Source organism: Lutjanus erythropterus, chromosome 13, assembly GCF_056507025.1.
Source record: "Lutjanus erythropterus isolate fLutEry1 chromosome 13, fLutEry1.hap2, whole genome shotgun sequence".
Classification (NCBI taxonomy): Eukaryota; Metazoa; Chordata; class Actinopteri; order Lutjaniformes; family Lutjanidae; genus Lutjanus; species Lutjanus erythropterus.
Genome location: NC_139329.1, coordinates 17,451,280 through 17,473,518, shown reverse-complemented (window position 1 = coordinate 17,473,518; position 22,239 = coordinate 17,451,280). Strand labels below are relative to the sequence as shown.

Genomic DNA, 22,239 nt, shown 5'->3' with positions numbered 1-22,239 from the left:
TATAATAAAAACCTAATCATTTCAGAGAGTACAGTCTGTACAGGTAGCCAAACAACATCATGCAAAACAGTGCAGCTTGTTTGCCAGCTAGACGACACTCTCCACAGTCATTTCTGTCCAAAGCACATTACAGTAAAATAACTGCATTTATTTTGAGGATGAGTGGCCCCAGTGGGATTGAAACCACTTCCCCACAGCAGTGTTGGTGCCATCTCTACCCACAGAGCTGAACTACACCTAACAGTGAGACCTACTCTCACCCCAACTCTCCACTGCATTCTAAATTTCACCAGCTTTTGATTTGCTGCATCTTAAAATACTTCCCTGTGTTGCTCCAGTCTGTTTCAGTGGGAAACATCCGATGAAATGTTGGTGATAAAGCCGCATTAGGAAAACACTGTCAACACATGGTGTGACACACACTTACTAGGACATCTGCTCACGATGTTTGTGATCTTTAATATTTCTGTGTATTCTGCGTATGAGTCAGCACAAATGAAATACATCAAACAAAATATTGATGTTCATTTATTTCTTTGTGTTTCTAGCATCTAATGTGTCCTGCAGTTGTCTAATTTCCTGAAAGGGAACACAAAAGTTTCAGTTTTTCTTTTTTCAGAAATCAATGGTTGGTGAAATAATTACACTTTTAAGGAAAGCACTGTTATTTCAAGAAATACTATGCTCATTTAAATTCCAAAATATTCTTCTAGCTTCCAAAGTATTTAATATTCCAAAAATAAAATCTCATCTAGAGACTTGAGTAAAATCCAACTAAGCGGCCACTGTGATTTGAATGTGTTCAAAAATAGAACAGGTCGCAAAATTATCATAATCAAAATCTCTCGACTCTCACTGTCAACTCTACTTGACTCCTCTCATGCAGAGCTGCAGCTGGGGTTGAAGATGCAGCAGTAACATGATATATTTGTGCATCTCAATCACAAACCAGCTTATATTTAGCTGGGCAGTTGCTCTTGCACCGGACCCTTCTTTATTTTTGCTAAAATTATCTTGGTTTTTGAAAGGTGTCAAACTGCCATTTGTGATTTGATACTAATTGTACTGTAATCAATTGTGCCACCACTGCTGACATAAATAGATCAAGAACAATCACAAGTATTAAAGAGCTGAAATTTGACTATCTTGAGAAAGTAAATGACATTTATACCCCAGCAAACATATGTTATCATCATTACAAAAACAAAAAAACTTAATCCATCAAAAAGTAGTATATAACGATCATTTACTATCATATAATAAAGAGTTAAACTGTATCAGAAACAAATAAACTGATCACAGACCACAAAACACACAAGTCTGTCTCTCACCTGTTCCTGCTCTCTGTATGAGGAGTGTTGCCTCGGCTCCCACAGGACACTCTTTAAGCATCTCCACCACTCGTCCGTGTCCAGCTGCAGCCACTGGCTGCTGGTTCACCTCCAGGATCAGGTCTCCCTCTATCAGCCCCGACGCTCCCTGTGAGCCCGGCTCCAGCACCTGCACCTCAACAACACCATACATCCACTGTCACACAATTTGATTTTGTTATGTGGTCAACTTTGTTCAGAAAAAAAAAATTGTATATAAAAATTGTACATAGTTGACTTTTAAATTGAGGGACCTTATTTCATTATCTTCTTGGGATTCTACAAAAATCTCCATCCATATTTGTGTACAAATCTACCAGTGGAATAAGATTATTTCAGCTGTTTCCAGAACAACTTCGAGAACAATATAATTGGTTTGAGTAACTTTTTATGAAAAAAAGTCCAAACTCTAATTTAACACTCTATAAAAGTGAACTGAATAACTTTGTGTTGTGGACAAAAAAAGACATATGAGAATGTTTTGGCCTTTGGGAAACACATTTTGCACCAGTTTGTACCACATTTTGTAGACTGAACAACTGATCGATTAATTGAGAAAATAATCAACAGATTAATTGACACAGATTATAAAAGTTAGCTGTAGCCCTAACTGATGCAAAGATTGTTTGTCGAAAATTCTTGAGCACTAGGAACAGGTGTAATTACCTTACTTTGTATTTATTCAAAGAATTAAAAGTCTTGAAAGCTGAACATAAAACAGATTACCTGTTTGACAGATGTTTTAGTAGTGCAGATGTTTTACTGTACAAATACGACAGGGATGAGAAAGAGCATCTGTCACATCACAACCTCATCTTCTCTAATTTATCTTCTCCTTACTGCCAGGATTCCAAGTAAGCAGACTGGGATTCAATAGCTTCTTCAGGATGGTCTAGTCTCCATTCATTACTGTGTTAGTAGAAAGCAAATCCTTCACAGGCTGAGCTCACTTTGTTCTTATTATCTCAATCTCTTTCCACTTATTGCGATGACTGAATTAAATTTACTTTGACCTGCTGTTTTAACTCTGCCAAAAGTTTAATAGATAACTTAACCACTGAGTTTAGCTGACTACTGGGATTTTACTCATGAAAGGAAAAATTTTACTTTCCAAAACGCCGTAAAATATGAGTAAAACATCAAACTGGTCTGAACTCTTTTATTTCCGGATTATTCGTGATATGTCACCTGTTTTACTCGCTGACCAGTGGGACTGTCAGCAATGGTGAACCCAAATCCCTCTGCTCCTTTCACCATAGTAACTGTCAGAAGCTCTGCCGCTTGTGCTGTTGCCCCGGCAACCCCTGCAGTCCCCGAGGATGCCATAGACACGTTGTCGTCGTGAGGCGTGAGTGCAGATGCCGAACCGGGTGTGGTGGGTGGCAGGGACGAGCCGTCCAGATGCGTGTCCCCGGGGTGAGAGGCTCCAGCCTGGGCCAGAGCTTGAGGAGGCAGCTGGGAGCTCAATGACAGATACTCCAGATAGGGGTCATAACTGCCGCGGCCGTTCACCACCAGGGGGCGGTGCTCCAAGCCAATGGGTGTCATGGAGGTGCTTGCTGCGGCACTTGGGTCCTCTGGGTCAAAAGGCAGAGGGTAGCCTCGACAGAGCACGAGGGTGACACTCTGACCAATTGGTACGGACTGGAAAAGCTTGACCACATCAGCGTGTGTGGTGCCGAGCACGCAGATGTCATTTATGTAGACAATGACATCACCTGTGAACGAAGGAGATAAGAGGAACAGTAGTATGTTATATGTCACACAGACCACATGACCTGGCCTCAGTGGTTCACGTGTAAACATATTGTGCTGCAAAAATACAACCCGTCACCGTCTGTTGCCATAAATGTCAAATCTCAGCGGTATCAGGATGTGCTGCCACACCACAGAAGATGCACACTGTCCCTCTCTAGTGTCACCTAGGAATATAATATTAGTCCACTGCCACTGCAGGCCATCTACAAGTGTATGTGTGAGACAGAGAGGTGAGAGAGAGACGGGGTCAGCGTCTCTGTGAATATGACAACCATCTGGTGCACGCTGACGTCCACAGAGACTCTAAACATGAAAAATATTTAAATGAATGCCCACAGTCACAGTCACAAGAATAGGAGTGTAATCTTGAATATCCTGGAGAGAGTTTTGTAATGGAGGAATTGAGGGGGAGACAGATCCAAGTGTGGCTGCACCTAATGACTTTTTACAATGATTAATCTAATGATTTTTTTTTGATTAATCAATAAATCTAATGATTAATTTAGCAATCTAACAATTTTTTAAAAGTATTTAATTAATACAACAATTAATTTACCTAAAATAAATATAAAAAAACTTGTCTTATTAATATTTTAATATTCAATCTATCATAATCCTGAAAAACAGACACATAAAGCACATTAGAATAACAACAACAACACCCAGTGGCATCATTTTTTTCTAATTTCCACCCTATTTAATAGACTCCATGTCAGATGCTGGATCAGAAAAATACTGAACCTCAAATTCAAAAAGAGCTATGATGCATATTAATTTAATAACGAATCACTGTCAACCCTTCCCTGAGCTGGACAATTAGTGTTTTGACTGAAGAGTTATTAGAGAGTTATAAGAATTATTTTGTCACTGGAGTCACATGCAGGTAAGATGATCACTGGCAGTGTATACTTGCATCAGTGTAGGGAAGGAGAGAATAATTTAAACAAATTACAGACAGTCTGTAACATTATTTTTTAGCCATTTCTGACTCATACGGGTAATTAGGAAACATCTAGAAAATCTGTCTTAAGTGATTTCTACTGACAGAAACATGTTCCATGTGTTGTTAATCCTCATATATTGTGCTGACAGAAAGTAAACAGGGCAATGCTGCTGTCTTTCTGCTGCTGCTGCAGGAGGAGGACATGTTGCTTCACTTCCAGCACTCACGCAGAGCAGCTGTTACTTCTTTGGCAACACATATCCAGTTTATGGAGCTTAAGGAAAGCCAAACGGTTGCATCTCTGTCTAAAATACTCCTACGTTTCAGACGATCGCAGCAAGGCTCTCCACAGCTTGTTCTCCAGGTGAATCCATGCTCTGACCAGCCACAGCAGTTCATAGCGATGCACGTTACGCAAATCAATGTGTTTTCGTAATCAGTGTCATTGATTACATCAACAAATTGCCCCAGGCCTAGATCCAAGTGAAATAAATGATATGAGTTTGGAAGATTCTTTCAAATAGAAGCATGTAGAGACAAAACAGAAGTGGACCAAAACCTGAACCCTGCAGAGCCACAAATGATGCATTTGTTAATATGGAGGATGAGCTGCCAGGAACCAGTCAAGGGCAGACACTTCAAAAATCATAAAACAGTGTTCATTTGCAAAGATTATCTTGCTTTGAACCTTGGTTCATTACAGAGCTTATTTTCTGCACTAATCTAAAGCAACTTTAGACCTACAGAAATAATTCATCACTGTAGCACTCTATTATTTAGACACAGCTCCCTGCTACTCTGGTGACCAGTCAGAAACAAAATACAAACACGTAATCTTGTTTATGATCTTATGTTAGCATGAGAAGTTAGCCTGTACTACGCTATGCTTTCTAATTTCATCAGTATCCTCAATTTTATGTTCACCTTACTTACAACAAGGTGAAGCAACTTTACAAATGCGACACTAGATACTCTGTCATCTCTGCTGTACTTTGAACGTGCGGAAAGTTATGGATTTCAGCTTTAAAGTTACAGCCCCATGACAAATGCAGCTGCCTCAAATCCTCTATTTCACACTTCTGGAGGCACTCTCTGACACACATGCACACATGCAGACAGGCACACACTCCTATGAGCATGTGCACATACATAAACACGCACCACACATGTCACAAGCACAATCATACACAATCCCTAAGAGCAATGCCGCACAGCTCAAATAGGCCAGCTAATCTCAGCCAGGGAGTGCCTGTGTGTGACTCGGTGACTGAGTGCATGCGTGAGTGTGAATGTGTGTGCGCACGCATGTATGTGAGCAGCTCTGGCAATGTCACAGAGCGGAGAGGAGCAAGTTGGAGAGAGAGAAATCAGAACAGAGAGAGAGAGGAAAGGGCTGACAGACCAGGATAGAGGGATGAAGAGAGAAAAACTAGAGAGGTAGAAAGAGAAAGGGGATGAAAATATACTGAGGCTTAAAGCAGAGGAGAAGTGTCAGATGACATGGTTAGATAAGGAAAGCATAATAAAGGGTAAGCCAGAGAGACAAAGAGAGAGATGGAGATAAAATAGAAAGAGATGGATTCCAGATAAAAGAGAAACTGATAGGCAGAGGGAGAGACATAAAAGCAGAGAGCAGGAGCTGCGAGCAGGAAGGAGGATTCCCAGCTCAGAAATGAGCTCTAAATGAGCAGTTTAGGCACCAACCGTGCCAGGCATGGGGCCAGCTCGCAGGTTCAGAGCAGAGCACACAGAAAGCTTCATACAGTAGCTCCTCCTCTGAGCCAATGACTTTTACTAATATCAGCTCAAACTCCATACGTGAAATCAGTCATTTTAACTCGTACAACACAGGAGCTGGTGGTCTATTGCTTCCTCAGTCTGTTAGTTTGTTTGTGTTATTGTGTGACTTTGTGTTATTCTATGACATCTGTGTTTTAAAAGGACAGTTTGGATTCAACAAACTAACAGACTGACACAGCGGCAAACCAGCAACACCCATGTTCTGCGACATAAAATGACTGATTTTCGCCTACGAAGTTTGTTTGTTTTGGAGAAAGTGATATTTGGTTTTTTATGACAGCAGTATCATGTCTTAAAAAGTCGTCTGATGGCAAAATAATGTGGCGAAAATATTCTAAACATAGCATACACTTAAACTGATATAGATTTTTTTAGATGGACCTTTTTTAAGTAACTGAAATATATTTTAGTACTACCCCCATCCACAGCAGTTCATTGCTTAGCTTCCATGCAGGTACCCCTCTCTTTTCTCCATTACTGTAGGTAATACACTAACTATCAATAAGTAAGTCATAGAGCCTCATAACAAGGACTGTTACTGTAAGACCCTGAGAATCGACCTATGGAACAACCTTTGGTACTTTGTTGTTCATGTACATGTGTTAACTGATGGTTTCATGATCAAAAACAATATACAGTAAATAAGTGGTGTCTATTCAAGGATATTGCAAATGAAAGCAGGGAGCTAATCTTAACCTTCCACATATAGTGTATATAGTATATAGTAATTAGTGGTCCAGGGTTACCACTAAATAAGCCATGTGAGACTGAATTGCTGGTTGTGTGGATGTTACAAATTTTTTGGTTTTATGAATCAAATCACAAACAACTATGGGACAATTTCATGGCACTGGTGTACCTGTGTATGACTGATGTTTGATAATACCATGATAAATGTTGCTGCTATGATGATATTGCACCTGCAGTGCTGCAGCAAAAGCAGAAATCAATCTCCTAATGAAGTAGGTGTTGTGTGGGCTGGTGTCAGTTATGGCCAATCAAATCAGTTCCTCTCACTCCCATTAAAAGCAGAACGTTACTGTGCACTGACAGAGGACAGAGAGTGTGCCGAGAGGAAACTAAAGTCCTTGTCTGGGACACATTGTGCTACAGGCGCAAATATAGGGCACCCCAAATATGCCACCAAGGCCCAATGATGTCCCCTTTAAGATGAATTGATATTTCTCTGGATGTAGAAAGTTATTCATTTCTTAGATGTGCTTCAACAGTTTGAGTATCACTGCAGTTTCGTTCACATCATTAAAACCATTTATTTATTATACAAGAATTTCACTGACTCCACTTGAGATGCATTTATGAAAGATTCAAAAACTCAAAATCCAGGCAACAAAAATGGACCATGAAGAGGAAAAACATTAAAACTACTGACAGGTGAACTGAAGAACGACATTGATAATCTCATTATAACCTTGATAATCTTCTGTCGAGAGGTGGAATATGGGCATCAAGTGAACAGACACTTCCTCAAATGAATGTGTTGGAAGTAGAAAAAATAAGCACTGCAAAGATATGAGCGACTTTGACAAGAGACAATAGATGAGCTGTAGCACAAATTGCTGAACAAGTTCATGCTGGCTATGACAGAAGGGTGCTGGAAAACACAGTGCATCATCGCTTGCTGCATATGGAACCGTAGACCAGTCAGAGTGCCAATGTTGACACCTGTCCTTTGCCAAAACGGCCTTCAGTGAGCTTCAGAACTGAACCGTGGAGCAATGGAAGAAGGTGGCCTGGTGTTGACAAGGTGTTGACTTGGTCTCCAAATTCAACAGATCTTAGTCTAATCGAGCATTTGTGGGATGTGCTCTAACAACAAGTCTGATCCACAGAGGACATCAGGACCACAAAACATCCCCAAATGGTTTGTTTGTAAGCCCCAATCTCTCCTTAATGGAACAGTCATGCTCCACATCACCACAAGGGAAGTGAGATTAAGTATTGAGACAATAACATCTCAAAAGAAGCTGGTCTTTGTCTTTTGACAGGACGGAAGCCGTTTTAAATTGATTCAGTAGATCACTAAATCACTGAAGACAATATATCAAATATACAAACATAGACAGTGTGTGAATGTGAGTTTTGGAGGTCTATTCAGGTGACCTTTGACACCTAAAGCCATAAAACTAACTAAAACACTTATGCTTACACTAAGAAACGTTCTGAGTTGGCAGAGGTACAAGTCTAACTTTTTATGCCAATACTCCACTACCGCACCAAATTTACTGGATACTAACACTCTACTGCACTTCCCTGGCCTTTTAGTTACAACAAATGTTGATAACAATTAGCCAACAGCCAGGTAAAAAAACGTGCTTGAAGGAAATTGAAACTCTGCCAACAAAAGGTCTTCACACTTGATCTGCTTTGGCAGGAAATTAAGGTCCATAATGTTGAGGTGTCAGAATAATGAGGCTGTGCTTAAGCATTTCTATAAACACGGTATTACAGTATCAGCAGTGACAGCAGTGACAGCTTGTACTGTTTAAACCGCAATTTATTTCTCAACCAGTTGTCAGAATCCTGCATCGGCACACATAATTACCTGTGTCCATCTTTCCGTCCTGAGCGGCAGGTCCGTCTGGTATTACACTCTTAACTTGCAGGAATTCATCGGGCTCGTCGCCCCCAATAATCGTGAAGCCAAATCCCATGTTGCTCTTCTGCAGGGCTGTCGACAGGAAGGTGCCCTTCAGTTGGGTTGGATCCCTCGTAAACAATGGCTTCTCTGCAGAGGGAGAAATGTGATATATTAAATATCCTTGATGATAGTTAGAACCCTTGTACATTTGGGTTGTCATATTATTTTTGCTTGAAATTAAAGTTTGATATTATATTAACAATGATGATGATATTAATGAACCTATTGTACATTTTTTCATGCACTGAAGCACCAAAAAAAGACACATTTGCCTTAATTTATGATAAGCTGACTCATTGAAGATATGCACTTTTCACTCAGATGAAGCAGTACATTATGTGCTGGTCTAGTACGTCGTCATACGCGTGCCTGTATTAGCCCACTGGGGGCCTCAGGGCGAGCATGTTCTCTGTCCCCCACACAGCCAGCATCTCCATTCGACCCTGTACATTGTGACATTGTGCATCTGCCCCATCAGAAACTCAGAAAACTGCCCATTCTATGAGATAGATTAGGAAAACAGTGAGGAAATGCACAATGTTGAGAATATTTACAATTAATTAGAAAATCTATAAGCGCGCAAGTGTCAGGGGCCTTTGATGGCCTGAAGTCAGAGGAAATATGCCATGCATGTTCATTCTGTATTCCTTGCATTTTCATATTTGTGCAACTCTATAAGTATGTCAGCATGTTTTACTGCACACACTGTAGTATTCCATGTGTACCTCTGTATATAGTGGGCAGTGGCAGAGCAGACAGTCCCTGGCTCTGCATCTGCCTCTGCTGCTCCAGGCGTCTCTTGGCTTCCAGGACTGGGTTCTCAAACTGAGTCCTTCGATTGATGTGACTGAAAATACAATGCACCATTACTTAGTAATAGAAAAGAGTAAAGAGCCTTATGGCAAAAATAGCAAAACTAAATGCAGTTCTGTATTAAGAGCTTTATCAAATGAAGAAGTATTTTCAGTAATGTACTCAAGAACCAAAAGTAAAAGTGATGTGTGTTAAATAATTGCATTTTAACTCCATTAAGAAATATTTTGTGGTATTAGGTAGGTGTTTGCTAATATCATAGCCATAAGGGGAAAGTTCCTCTGAACTGAAAGACGGCAGCAACTAACAGTTATTTTTATTATCAATTAATCTGCTGATTATTTTCACCATTAATGGACGAATCACAAATGTAAAAAATTTTGATAAATGCTCATTGCAATTTCCCAGCGCCCAATAAGTCACCTTCAAATTGCCTCTTTTGTCCAACCAACAGTCCAAAACCCAAAGACTCTTCATTTACTATCATAAATAACAAAGGAAAGCAGCAAATACTTGACATTTTTGTTGGAATTTCAAGTGAAATTCCAATGTGTCAGTGACAACATGTTATTTTAAATGTCACTGGTATGTTGTCCCAAATTTTCCACCACTGTTTTTGGACATTTAGCAAGGTTGCAGCAACATCATTATAGAAGTACTGGAAATGTCATGCAGGGAACACTGAGCAGACATTGCAACAACCTGTTACACTGTAACATTTCAGCAACGCAGCAGTGACATAAATAACGGTAACATTGCACTGTAACTGTAATGTTGCAATAATGTTGTTAAAATGCCACAATTGTGAGGTTACAGGAACATACTGTTTTTGTAGGGAATAGTTGACAACTAACTTTCTTTTGATGGGTTAATCGATTGATCATTGTAGCTCTCACTAAAACTCACTGAACATACTAATGTTGTAGTGGTTCCAGACGGTGTTAAATCTAACCATTACATAACCATTGTCTGTTTAAAAATGCAGCAAGTAAAATATTATTCCCAAGGTATGTACACCCAAATATTGTAAAGGGAAAGTTAAAAAAATGTATATGTAATGTGGCAAGATCCCAATACTCCCCTGTTGGTGCTTGTTCTTTTTTATTTTGCCTCCAATAAAAGCTCAGAAACAACCTGTAATGTACTTCCAAAGTAAATATCACCTGGATACTGATAGAATATGTTCATAAATGCAACACAATGAATTAATCTGACTGAGTTTTACCAGCAGCAGTCTCTGAATAGTTCATACAGATTCTGTAAAAGTTCAGTAAAATAAAGCAATAAGACATAAAAAAGCAATGAGAATCTACTCATTTATAATTCATAATGAGGCGTTGTAAACCATAGAAATGCATTTCCTGTTTTACTATAGAGCAGCTGAGTTAACCAAGTCAACAGGGAGACTTACTCTACATAGTAGCTGCCGTAGATGGGGTCATCTATCTTCTCCCAGCCATAGGGCAGCTCTGAGAGGAAGGAGAAAACAGACGAGGGAAATGAAGTCAGTGTATGCTGAGAGCGGGAGAAGGAATGTAGACACTAAATTGAACCACTGAGGGGAGACAACATGAATCTCAGAGCTCACAGCTAGATGCTCCCAAAGTGCTCTTTTAATAGACAGACAACACTTCGATCTGCAGCGGTGGCTTTTTCACGGAGACACGAATCACAACACAGACGTCAATACAAAGCAGGGCGGGAAGAAAAGAACATTTGAATCCTCTGACACATCTCATCCCGCCTTCTCTTTCTTTTATTCTTTTCCTTTTTGTCATGTGCACAAATCCATCGAGGGCCAGTACCTTCACCGTACTACTTCATGTTTGTCTCTTTTTTTATTTCCCCCACCCACTCGTTTTCGCCTTGGATGGCTTCCATGGCTGTGTGTTAATTGTCTCCTGCTCTCCCTCCTCTGGTTCCCTCTTTACTTCATCCATCTCTTTGCTGATTTAGCTCTCCTCTCTCCATCGTAAAAGAACTGGGTCAAGGCGCTGCGAAAACTCCTGTACTCTATGACCTATTCCTAACTTTACAGTGCACGATAATGAGCTGCCTTTATCAGTGTGAGCATAATTCAGGATGTTTTGGTTTTCAGCTTTCACTGAGACATGAGGAACACAACATGTAAACTGAACAGGCACGATGAGGCTCATCTAACATACAAAAACATACACACATTCGCAGTAACAGTCGATCAGCGCAAGCTGTTTCCCTCCCACTCTGAAATATATTGATATTAGAAAATCCAGCATTTTGTGATTAACATTCAACAGTGAGTATTCTTGAAAGGTTGATCTTCCTCCCTCATATCAGTTCATCCTCATGTCTTGTATTCATAAAATTCCTGACTATGTCCGTGGGTGGGCATTTTCCACAGGGTCATGAAACAAACCTGATGGACGTAGAAGAATACTAGCATCATGCAGATGGCATATACAATATCAATGAGGGACTTAGTTTGACCCTGAACTTGAATCTAACACACAAATACACATAAATACACAAAGACACAGAAGAGGCGTGGTAGAGGAGGTCTATGTAGGTGAGGAGAATTAAATATAGAGTGAGACAAACTGGGACTAGTCTGGGTGCGGATGTGCTGGGTGTTGGATTCACATGGAAAGGTGTGTGGCAGATAACTGTTACATTTTTTTTCCTTCCAGATACAGATTTCAACACCTGAACTTTGCTTATCAGCCAATACCAGGTTCTGACTTTTTTTTTTTATTGGTATCTTTGATGTATGACCTGGCTCAGGTTAAAACCTTTGTAAAACACCAACAATTACATAAAGAAAAGGAATGCCACTGAACAGGGTTTTTTCCATCCTGTGATAAAAATGGTATATATTTTGGGGTTACATGGCATCAGATCGGTACACTAAGTGACACCGATAGCAACATTTTTAGGCAGTATCAGAGGTATTTTTCAATACTGGTATCAGAGCAGTTTAGGTGCTGTGCTGCCTCTGTTCCAGACCACTAATTTGCACAGGCTAATAACTAATCATCTCTGGTTCTCTGGTTACTATTTACTTATTACTCCTTTAAAAAGTAATATTAATTTACTTATTACTTGGTATCCAAACTAATTAGTGAATTTCTTACTCTATATATACTGAATATATTTACTGTGAACCCTTTCTATGCACATTACATAGTAAATAATTACTTGCTCTTGTTTATTTATCTTAAGCATAATTAGACATAAAAGACACAAACAGACAGAACAGGAAGGAATTAGAAAAAAAGCTGAAGTCATAATGTTTATGCTACCATTTAATATGACTGTCTTTGATTGGAAATGTACATATACACCAATTTTATCTATAACTAGTGGCAAATTTCAGGAAACTTATCAGAAATTACTAGGAAATTATGGGCCCGTAGATACAAGCATCACCAACACTTTTATGTTTCTCCAAGCAAGACATTGAAAATATTATTCTCTTGGTATTTGTACCAAACTACCGTATTCACAAAAGCAGAGACAACTTTTAAAGAATACCCAGCCCAAAACACTACCCGATCCTGTTGAGTCTTTTGAGATTCACCGACACACACGCACACCCTCAAATCCCCTGCTCTATTATTTTTACAATTATTTGGTCTGCGTGACACTGATACTGTGGCATCATCCGCTCACGCTGTAATGTAATTATGAACAGATTTGTGATCTTGATATCAATAATCCGTGTGTGAATGTGTGTGTGTCTGAGTGTGTGTGTCCCGGCTGCCGAGCATGCTGACTGTGCAGCCCAAGGTGAAAGGGGTGCACGGCGCAATTATCTTTGCTCTGCTTTACTGTTTGCTCAAACTGCCTGCGCTGCACTGCCATTACCTCGGATGACCCTTCTCATCCTCGAGGCGCAAAAGTCAGATGGATTCACACTTCAAACCACCTTAAATTCCCTCCCACCCTGTCTGTGAGCCACCTTAAATGTCGGCCTAACTCATCCACTAGTCGCCTGCCCTCCCCCTAAAGTGAAAGGGAGACAGTTTCCATGACAACCACCAGTGGAAGTCTTTTTTTTCTCGCCTGAGCTGAGGGCTCTGTCTTGTCTTTATTTCCTGCCGCTGAAACACACAGAGAGAGTGTGTTTGTGTGTGTTTTTATGCAGTCATACGAGTCTATATTTGCAGTGTGTGTTTGTTAGACGGCTGAACTGTGTTTGCATCTCTGAATGAGTGAAACCATCATCCTCTCTGACACTAAATCAAACACCTCGTCATGTGTCTTTGTATAGCATGAGCACCGAGGGGCTTGTTGTTTATGTGTATCTGTGCTGGTGTCTCTCTTGACATGAAGTCTAATTGTGATTCCTCTGCATCAGATGACTCATCTTCCCCCTCACACAAAAGTCTCCCTGACCAACAGGCAGCCAAATACAGACACAATGAACTCATCTGACTCACAGATGAAAAAAAATATATACAGTGTTAACCATGAACTCAAGTCAAAACTCAAACCAAAAAACAACTTCCAATTTCTATATAGAACACTAGAAAGAATATATTATTATTATTAGGGCTAGAACTTGTGTAGTGATTATTTAACTGCACAATATGTAAATTCTGTTGCCAGCGGTCTCTCTCACACGTAAAACAATGACAAAAGAGGTGGTTTAATGACGTTGTGAAATGGCGTTCACACAATACTCACACAATACTAACATGCCATCTTAGTGGAACATGTTAGTATGCTAACATTCGCTAATTAGCACCAACACAAGTGCAGCTGAGGCTATTTTGAGAGTATTAGCTCATAAACCAAAATTAAGATTTTGACATGAGGATGGTGCAAGATGAAAAGAGAATCACTTTTTTCAGCTTATGAAAGAAAAAAGTTTGGGAACAATCGGACAGCTGTAATTATGACTGCAGTGATGTGTAAGGATTGAAAAGTTACCAAATTCATTATAAACCATGGTAAATTTCCTGACTGTACTACTGTTTCAAATTTGAATTATCATTAAAACACTGTTTGATTACTGCACTTTGAAAAATTCTGCATTGACCAAAGTTAGCAACCCACCTCTGAGATACAGGTGCAGGCAGCAACTTGAGTTTGTTGTGCATTCATGAAAATATTAACAACAAAGGACATGACGCCAGTTCGAATCGATGAGAGGTTTTCAATATATAACTTGGTGAAATGAGTGTAGCAGCATTTTTTTTAAATTTTCAGCACAGTTTAAAAATACCATGACAAAAAATTGATATACCTGATAATTTTGATAATTTTGGTCACTAATTTCTAGTGTTGTGTTTGTGCTGCCATATTTACATACACTGTATCAGCTGTGGTCTTGATCTAGAGAGCATAGATAGCGAATAAAAATAGCTTTCAAAACAGGAACAAAGAGAAAAAGACAACAGCAATATGAGAGCAAAAAGGGTGAGAAAAACAGAGAGTGAGAAATGGTCCCAGTCCAGACATGACTGAGTGTAATAACAGTGATGTAACTCAGGAGTAACATTTTAGCACAAGTCCGTCACTGGCTGACAGCGGGCGCATGTGCTTCAACTCTGCTCATATGGAAATCTCTCTCCATCTCCATTTGTCTGTTTCTTGTTCTTTTCAAGAAGAAACACTGGCACGGGTCCCTCAGCTCATCATCATCACTTCCTCTAACTCCATCACTTCTCATATTTCTTTTCTCTTCGCCATCTCCGTCTTGTCTCATTTCCTAATTCTCTCTATTTCTCTTGCCGTTGGTTACAGACAGGGTTTCAACATCCTGACACCAACCTCAGTGAGAATTCCTGCCTCTAAATGAGCGTGAGCAGCATATTTTCATCAACAGCACTGAGATTACTTTGAAAGTGGTGTGGGGTTGAGCGTGTATCAAAGCCAGAACTGAAACCAACACTTGCCATGATTTGAAGTTTGTCCTGCTCTGTTCTTGCCTCTTCTGAGCGGGAGCAGAGATATGGGCTTGTGTTATGTAACAAAAGACTTGCCTGACAAAAAGACTGCAAGCGAACCAGATCTGTGGTGACAAGCCTTTGAACTCTGTGAGTCAGCCTCAGCGTATAGATACAACACAATGCACACAAAAGTTGCACATTTGCGCAAACACATCAACAAAAAACAAGCCTCTCCTGAAATTCACCCAAAACGCAGCATGGTAGCGCGGCAGAAAGGGAATAGTGAATGAGGGTATGAAGTGCTGAAGGAAAGTGGAGCAAAAAGACCACACGTACATGAGATGTAAGGAACGGAAAGGGAATAAGACGAGGAAAAATGCAAAAACAGCACTGATGAAAGTATGTCTGCATATCTATATGCATCCTGCCTAAGGCTGAGAGACTCTGGGAAATCCTTCAGGCAGATGGGCAGTTAAAAACAGCACCACCTCTTCTTGCTGTTCCCTCCCCACATTTATTGTTTATTCACTCTCTCCTTGCAGAATCTGACATCCTTGCTTCCATGCATATTTCATCATTCAAAAACTACATGTCCATTAATGTGGGCAAAAATGGAAAATTGCTTTTACATCGTTACTGGTGCACAGCAAGCGTGCAAAAAGTGTAAACATCAAAAAAACAGGCAGTGCATCACATAAGAAAAGAGCTACAGGACACTGGAGTGATCATTAAAACAAAACAAAAACAGGGTGAGTAATGTAATGAGCAACATGCTGGGTTATATCATTCTGTCATCCATGTAGCTGCTGAGCTGTTTATACGGAGAAGAAAAATTTCCTGGGAACTAAAGCCGTTTCTGGAAGGCATCAATTCAAAGGTGCTGTGAAGGGATGTGATGTGTCATCCAGGACCCTCGCAAACGTTCTGCTAACAGCCTTTGATTCAAAATCCTCTGCCAGTGGTGATCACTTAAGCATTAACTTTCTTTAACCGCTGCTTCCCTAAAGATAGAAGCAGGCAGACCTAAAAAAAGGAGAAAAAGCCCAAATCAACTTCACACAGCAGACAGCAGAGAAGGCTGACATCTCTACAGCTGATATCTCCAGAACTCTGCAACTCACACCAAAACAAACTAGATGGATAAGTAGCACTACAGGCCAGAGAAAAAATATCTACTTTTGATTTTTTGATTTTGATTTGTAATAATATAAGGTAACACAAACAAACCTTAGAACATGACCATACTCAGCAGCATGTCACATGATTCACTTCATACATCTAGACATGGATGGTGAATAAAAAACATTTTTTTAAATATTATTTTATTGTTAGTTATTTAATATTTCTGTTTTCATAAGCCTTTCATGAAAACTATTCCCCAAAGCCAAGAAGACCTTTGTGGTATAAATGTTTGTCACAGTCACAGGTTGTCATTTTTGATTGGTCATGGGGTGATGAGGTCATGATTTTGTATCTCTCTTTGCCTGATGTCTAGTATTGCTTTAAAAGCTAAAGACACAGAGACACAGAAGTGATCACAGACACAAGCAGAAAACAACAGCAAGTTGTTGCATTAATTAAAACATAAAATAAGTCATCACCAAGCGCCGCAGTCGACAGAAACTTGGCATCTGAGCTTCACTGGCGATGGTGAAAACCGGTCTTTCCTCTGCCAAGACGAAGTTGAAGTATGTCGGCCATGTTTGTGAAAAGGGTTTGTGAATCGACAACAGTAGTCTTGCGAGAGAGAGAGAGAGAGTGTGTGTGTGTGTGTGTGTGTGTGTGTGTGTGTGTGTGTGTGTGTGTGTGTGTGTGTGTGTGTGTGTGTGTGTGTGTGTGTGCATGCGTGCGTGCGTGCGTGCGCATGTGTAAAGCTGAGCAGCGGTATTAGAATTCCTGTCACAGTTTGGCCCTTTACTGGGCAGCAGCAGAGAGGGAGAGATGGAGAATGAAGGTGGGAGAGAAAAAGAGGGAGAGAGGGGGAAAATTGAAGACAGGGAGATTGAAAGGGGAGAGAGGGGGAGACGTGAGGTGAAGAAGTGCAGAGGGGAGAACTGAGGAGGGAGAAAATTGAAGAGATGGAGAAGAGAGGAGAGGCAGAGAAGGTATTGATTCAGATCTCGCTCGGGTGAATCACATCACAAACTAATACGCTGACCAAAGGCTGTGACAGCAGCAGGGATGCAAGATCACCTCATTGTCATACATATCTGATCATCACACTGAACCCCCTCTACTTCATTTACCTGACTGACATCAGCACTGGACCGGACCTTGTTGTAAACCAACGCTTTTATTTTTTTAGCCTCTGAAATTTCATTTGTGTTTTTTTCATACCTTCACACGTCTGGTTCTCCTGCTTCAAACTGCTGTTCAACAAACTGGTGTCACTCTAGTCTGTACTGTAAACAAATCCCACCAAATAGATGAAAACAAACTATTAATTGATCCTTCTAGCAATCCAAAGCCTGACATAGCTCACTCCTCTGTACCACAGACCATCCTTGTCCGAAAACTTAAAATTTAAACACATGAGAATGAGTCACTCAGTCCCACACACACCAACTTGCTGCTGTAAATATTCACTCAAACAAGTGGAGCTCTTTTAGAGGGTTACAAGAGCAATCTGAGGGGCCATGAGATGATGAACTAGTTTGAAAAGAGTAAGAACAAACTCCTAATTTTTGTAATTGTTTTGTTTCTTACCTCCGCCACAGACATTCTTCAATGCTGTTTTTTTTTTGCTTGCCTGCAGGATTACAGAAAAACAACTGGCCCGACTTTTCATGAAAGATGGTTGAAGGGTGTAGCAGGGCCAGGGAAAACATATTACATTTTGGAGCTGATCCAAATCAGGGGATGGATGCATTTTTAATTTTCATTAACATCACAGGATGGGGCATTTGGCCTTAGTGGCAGTCTGTGCTCTCTAAGTGCCCTTTTAGTTTTTTTCTTTTTCTTTTTTAGATTAACCTCATTACTAACTAAAAATACTGTGAACCAATGTACCAGAGGACCACATCTGTATTAATTACATAGCTACAAACAGCCCCCAACAAATGCACTATTTTTTCATGTTCGAGTAACTCTGGCTAAAAACTACACAGTAGTTTTAGGAATTTTTTAGCTTTTCAAAAAAATATTTGCATATTTGTGACTCATTTGTAATGATTTACATATTTAGCAGAACAAATGGGTTCAGACCTCAACTCTCTAGACAGGCTAGAGAAGTCAGAAAGTATTTAAACACAGGAGTGACACACTGTTGATTCTAGTCTTTATATGGGATTTCTTGACAAGTAGACAAATATCTAAAATCAGAATTATCTTTACGGTAGAATAAGCAGTCTGTGCGATTTTTCAGGACATTCTTGCATAGCGTGCCTTTAAACACAACAAACAAGATTTTGTTCTGAAGTGATGAAATCAGGAGCTCACAGTTATAGTAAGACCTTTGGGTGTAACAAGTAATGTTTTGACATTTGACACCATGTCACTGTAGATGTTTAAACTGCATGTGCACAGCGTGAATTCATATTGAAACAGCTTTTGGAGAGAGATAAGACATTTAGACATGAATAATCTGGTGCTTCTCATTTTCTAGTGTTATAGTTATGTCTTGTATTGTTCCCTTTATATTTTCTTGTGGAGTTCTGAGTTTTGTGTTCTTAATGTATAAATTTATGGCCAAGTGTGTGTTTTGTTTGCCCAGGTAAGAACAGGCATTGCAAATTAGTTTAGACTATAAATGATGTGGTGTGTTGCAAAGGTTCATACTACTACTTGTCACTATACAAATAAATACATAACAAATAAATAAAATTAAATCATAATAATGATGTCTGTGATAGGATGCACAGGTTTGCTGTATCTTGACCAAGGTTTTGTTTTGTTTATGTTGATATATTTTTTTAACTATATCTGACTCTAATTTTCATTAGTTAATACTAAAGGTATTTGGTTAAGAAGCATAAAAGGATATTGGATGAAATGATTACATTCCATGTGCACATTCTGCAAGATGATTCTAAATAAGTGTAACTTCAACTTCACTGCGAATGTCAAAAGGTAAATTTATTTATCAGGCTCAAGTTGTCAAGTCAGAAGTACCCCTTCTAAAACCTGAGGAGAACAGTGGGACCAGCAGCTAACGAAACACCTCAAACATTACAACAATATTTTTTTGCTCTTTTTGTCGAAGAGGGAAAACGCTCTGAAATAGTGAGTCAGGAGCAGACAACACAGGTACACAAACAGCAGGAAATGCACAGACGACACACTCTCCCACAAACGCCAGAAGACGAACGCAAACTAAAGCTTACGAAACAACAAACAGCTAAACAGGTCGTTCAGACTCACCGTCTTCCCTGCATTCTTCTGGTGGCTTCGCTTTCTTTGCGAGCCGAGGATCCAGCCATGATGTAGTTTTGGTGTTGTGACTGGAAAAGAAGAAAGAGATGTGTAGATGAAGGCAATAAGGAGAGGAAAAGGGGCAAACAGAGGTCAGACAAAGAGTGACAGAGAGCATAAGAGAAAGAGACAAGTGTAAAGTAACACTAATGACCTGTATGTGTGTGTGTTTGTGCGGGGGCAAAGAGAAACAAGGGGATTTCCAAAGTAAACTAAATGGCCATTAATCCACTAATTAGCTCTCAGCCACTAATTAGCAAGGGTGAGAGGAGAGGGCAAAAGTTTGCATGGGTGTGTGTGTGTGTGTGTGTGTGTGTGTGTGTATCCTGTGTGTGTCTGATTAGCAGCATTAAGTTACATCAATTATTTAACACAAAGGCCAGTGCTATAAAGTTTACATGTTCAGCCATGCATAAACCATATCTTTTAAAGTAGATGCACTTTGTGAGGTGCATCACATTGGATTTGTTTCAAGGTATGTTTTATTGTTTTCAAATATACGTTTTTAATTATAAAATATATTCAAAATATTCAAATACATCATTCAAATTTAAGCTACATGCACTGAGCAACAAGCTGGTTTTTAGAATAAAATCTTTTATTGTATTTTGAAGATCTAGTGTGTAGGATTTAATGGCATCTAAAGCTTGCAAATTGCAAACACCTTGCCTCACCCCCGTCACCACCCCCCACCACTCCCCAACCATCCCCTTTCAAGGGTGGTTGTGAAACTTGCAAAAAGCCCCATCTAGAGCCAGTGTTTGGTTTGTCCGTTTTGTGTTAATGTAGAAGCATGGCATTGCAACATGGCAACATGGCAACATGGAGTCCTCCGTGGAAGAGGATCTGTGCCTAGGGCACAAGAGCTACCAGTGCTAATACAATGACATGACTTTTTTAAGTTAAGAAAATTTAAATTAAAACTGAATAATAAACTGTTATGAGTTTAAAGTATACAAGTTGACTTGGTATTCTTCAAACGTCAGCTTCAATTCTTTTGTAGAAATATGATATTTGCTTAACTGTGGAAAGGCTGCTGTCATAATCATCTGTGGTCTCTATCATACATAATAGTAATGTACTAATATACTAAATAGCAAGTCATGGTGTTTTATTTTTATGCTCTCCATCTTCAGGGCTTGGGACATACTCACACTGCCAGCGAATGTGCTTGGCATAGGGGTCACACAGACAGTTGAACCGGGTGCATTCCCCTCCTTATTGCTTTCAAGTGTGTCCCCATGCACCGCCAGATGCCCCACCCCTTTACACACAGTTGTTTTTTTAACATTTGTTGGACATCCGACCTGGTGTTGGAATCCTTTCGAGTGAAATACAGCCACTTTTTAGACCGTTTAGCTAACAGAGGGCTATCTGCTGCCAGAGCCATGAGAAGAGAGTGCTGCCATAATGTTAACTAGTGATGTGGCTTGTTCGTAATGTTCGCATCAAAGGACAGCTATTTCAATTGACAGCTCAGGCATGTGGCACCAACATGAGGCACTGTATTATTATATTATGTATTATCTGTGTTATTATATCCAAGCCTACCTGCAGCCTCTGTAATTATAAACGGCTTCTTCTAAGGTAACAAAAACATGATTCTTATTTTCAGGTGATTATACACTAGTAAAAATGTACTTATTAATATTATATATAATTTTTGCCATGTTCTACCAATAACTCTCAATAGATCTTACACACTGGACCTTTAAATATCTCAATATATATATTTATGTAGGATCTTTTTTATCTTACTCAATGAAGTAGACCTCCCCCTTCTCAGTGTAGGCCATCTCCCAGTTGTCTGGTAGAGGACCCAGCTCTTCCTCGTCTACGTCTGGAACTTTGGTGGGCGATTCAGAGGGAGATTTTGGGGCCTCCTCTCCCTCGGTGGGGGGCTCGACTGATGCTGGGGCCTGGATGGACGCTTCAACAGCAACCTCCCCAGAGGCATCTGTGCTCTTGTCCTCATGTTCACTGGACTCTGTGGAGCGCGCGCGCGCGCGCACACACACACACACACACACACACACACACACACAGTTATTTTCACATACACTCTGCTGCACACACATGCAGACCTGGATGCCCACTACACTCGCCATGCATGATGAGTCAGAGCTGAGCGACTGCAGAGCTATGAACCCCCAGGAGAGAGAGAGACAGAGAGGGAGACACAGAGAGAGACGGGGTTTGAGGACAATGAGCATGAGGAGAAAACAACATGAGGATGTCAGAAATGGAGAAACAGGGAAAGACAGAGACTTTAGGGGTCAGAGACTGAGTCAGAAATACAAGGAAAGGTTTTTGAGAGTGAGGAGAAGAGCTGGTGGCATGTAAAGTCAGCTGATGTGGAGCATGGAGCAAGAGGACAACCAAACTATATAATCCCATAATATTCCTAATGCTGTTCTGTCACACGTTTTTACTTTTTCCACTTCAGCTTTTGTTATTATATATTCTTATATTTCAGTTTCAATAATATTTTGATTAACTGTGCAGACTTAATGTAGGTACAACAGTAACAGAAAAATGACAAGCAAAATGACAAAATAAGTCAGACAAAAGTCAAATTAGAAATGTTTGCTTCTGATATCACATTTTTTACAG

The 22,239-nt window shown here is 40.0% G+C and overlaps 1 protein-coding gene across 5 annotated transcripts in view; it reads right to left on the bottom strand.

Annotated features, from left to right (window-relative positions):
* magi2b (membrane associated guanylate kinase, WW and PDZ domain containing 2b) overlaps nucleotides 1-22,239 on the bottom strand; it is a 101,195-nt gene that overhangs the window by 22,277 nt on the left and 56,679 nt on the right. For all 5 annotated transcript variants that reach the window (XM_084733456.1, XM_084733452.1, XM_084733454.1 and 2 more), the window contains exons 5-11: nucleotides 21,385-21,613; nucleotides 19,576-19,655; nucleotides 10,755-10,812; nucleotides 9,256-9,377; nucleotides 8,435-8,617; nucleotides 2,559-3,088; nucleotides 1,332-1,500 (exon numbers count right to left, since the gene is read on the bottom strand). In XM_084733456.1, coding sequence (XP_084589582.1) covers nucleotides 1,332-1,500; nucleotides 2,559-3,088; nucleotides 8,435-8,617; nucleotides 9,256-9,377; nucleotides 10,755-10,812; nucleotides 19,576-19,655; nucleotides 21,385-21,613 — 1,371 coding nt within the window. The remainder of the gene's footprint in view (nucleotides 1-1,331; nucleotides 1,501-2,558; nucleotides 3,089-8,434; nucleotides 8,618-9,255; nucleotides 9,378-10,754; nucleotides 10,813-19,575; nucleotides 19,656-21,384; nucleotides 21,614-22,239) is intronic.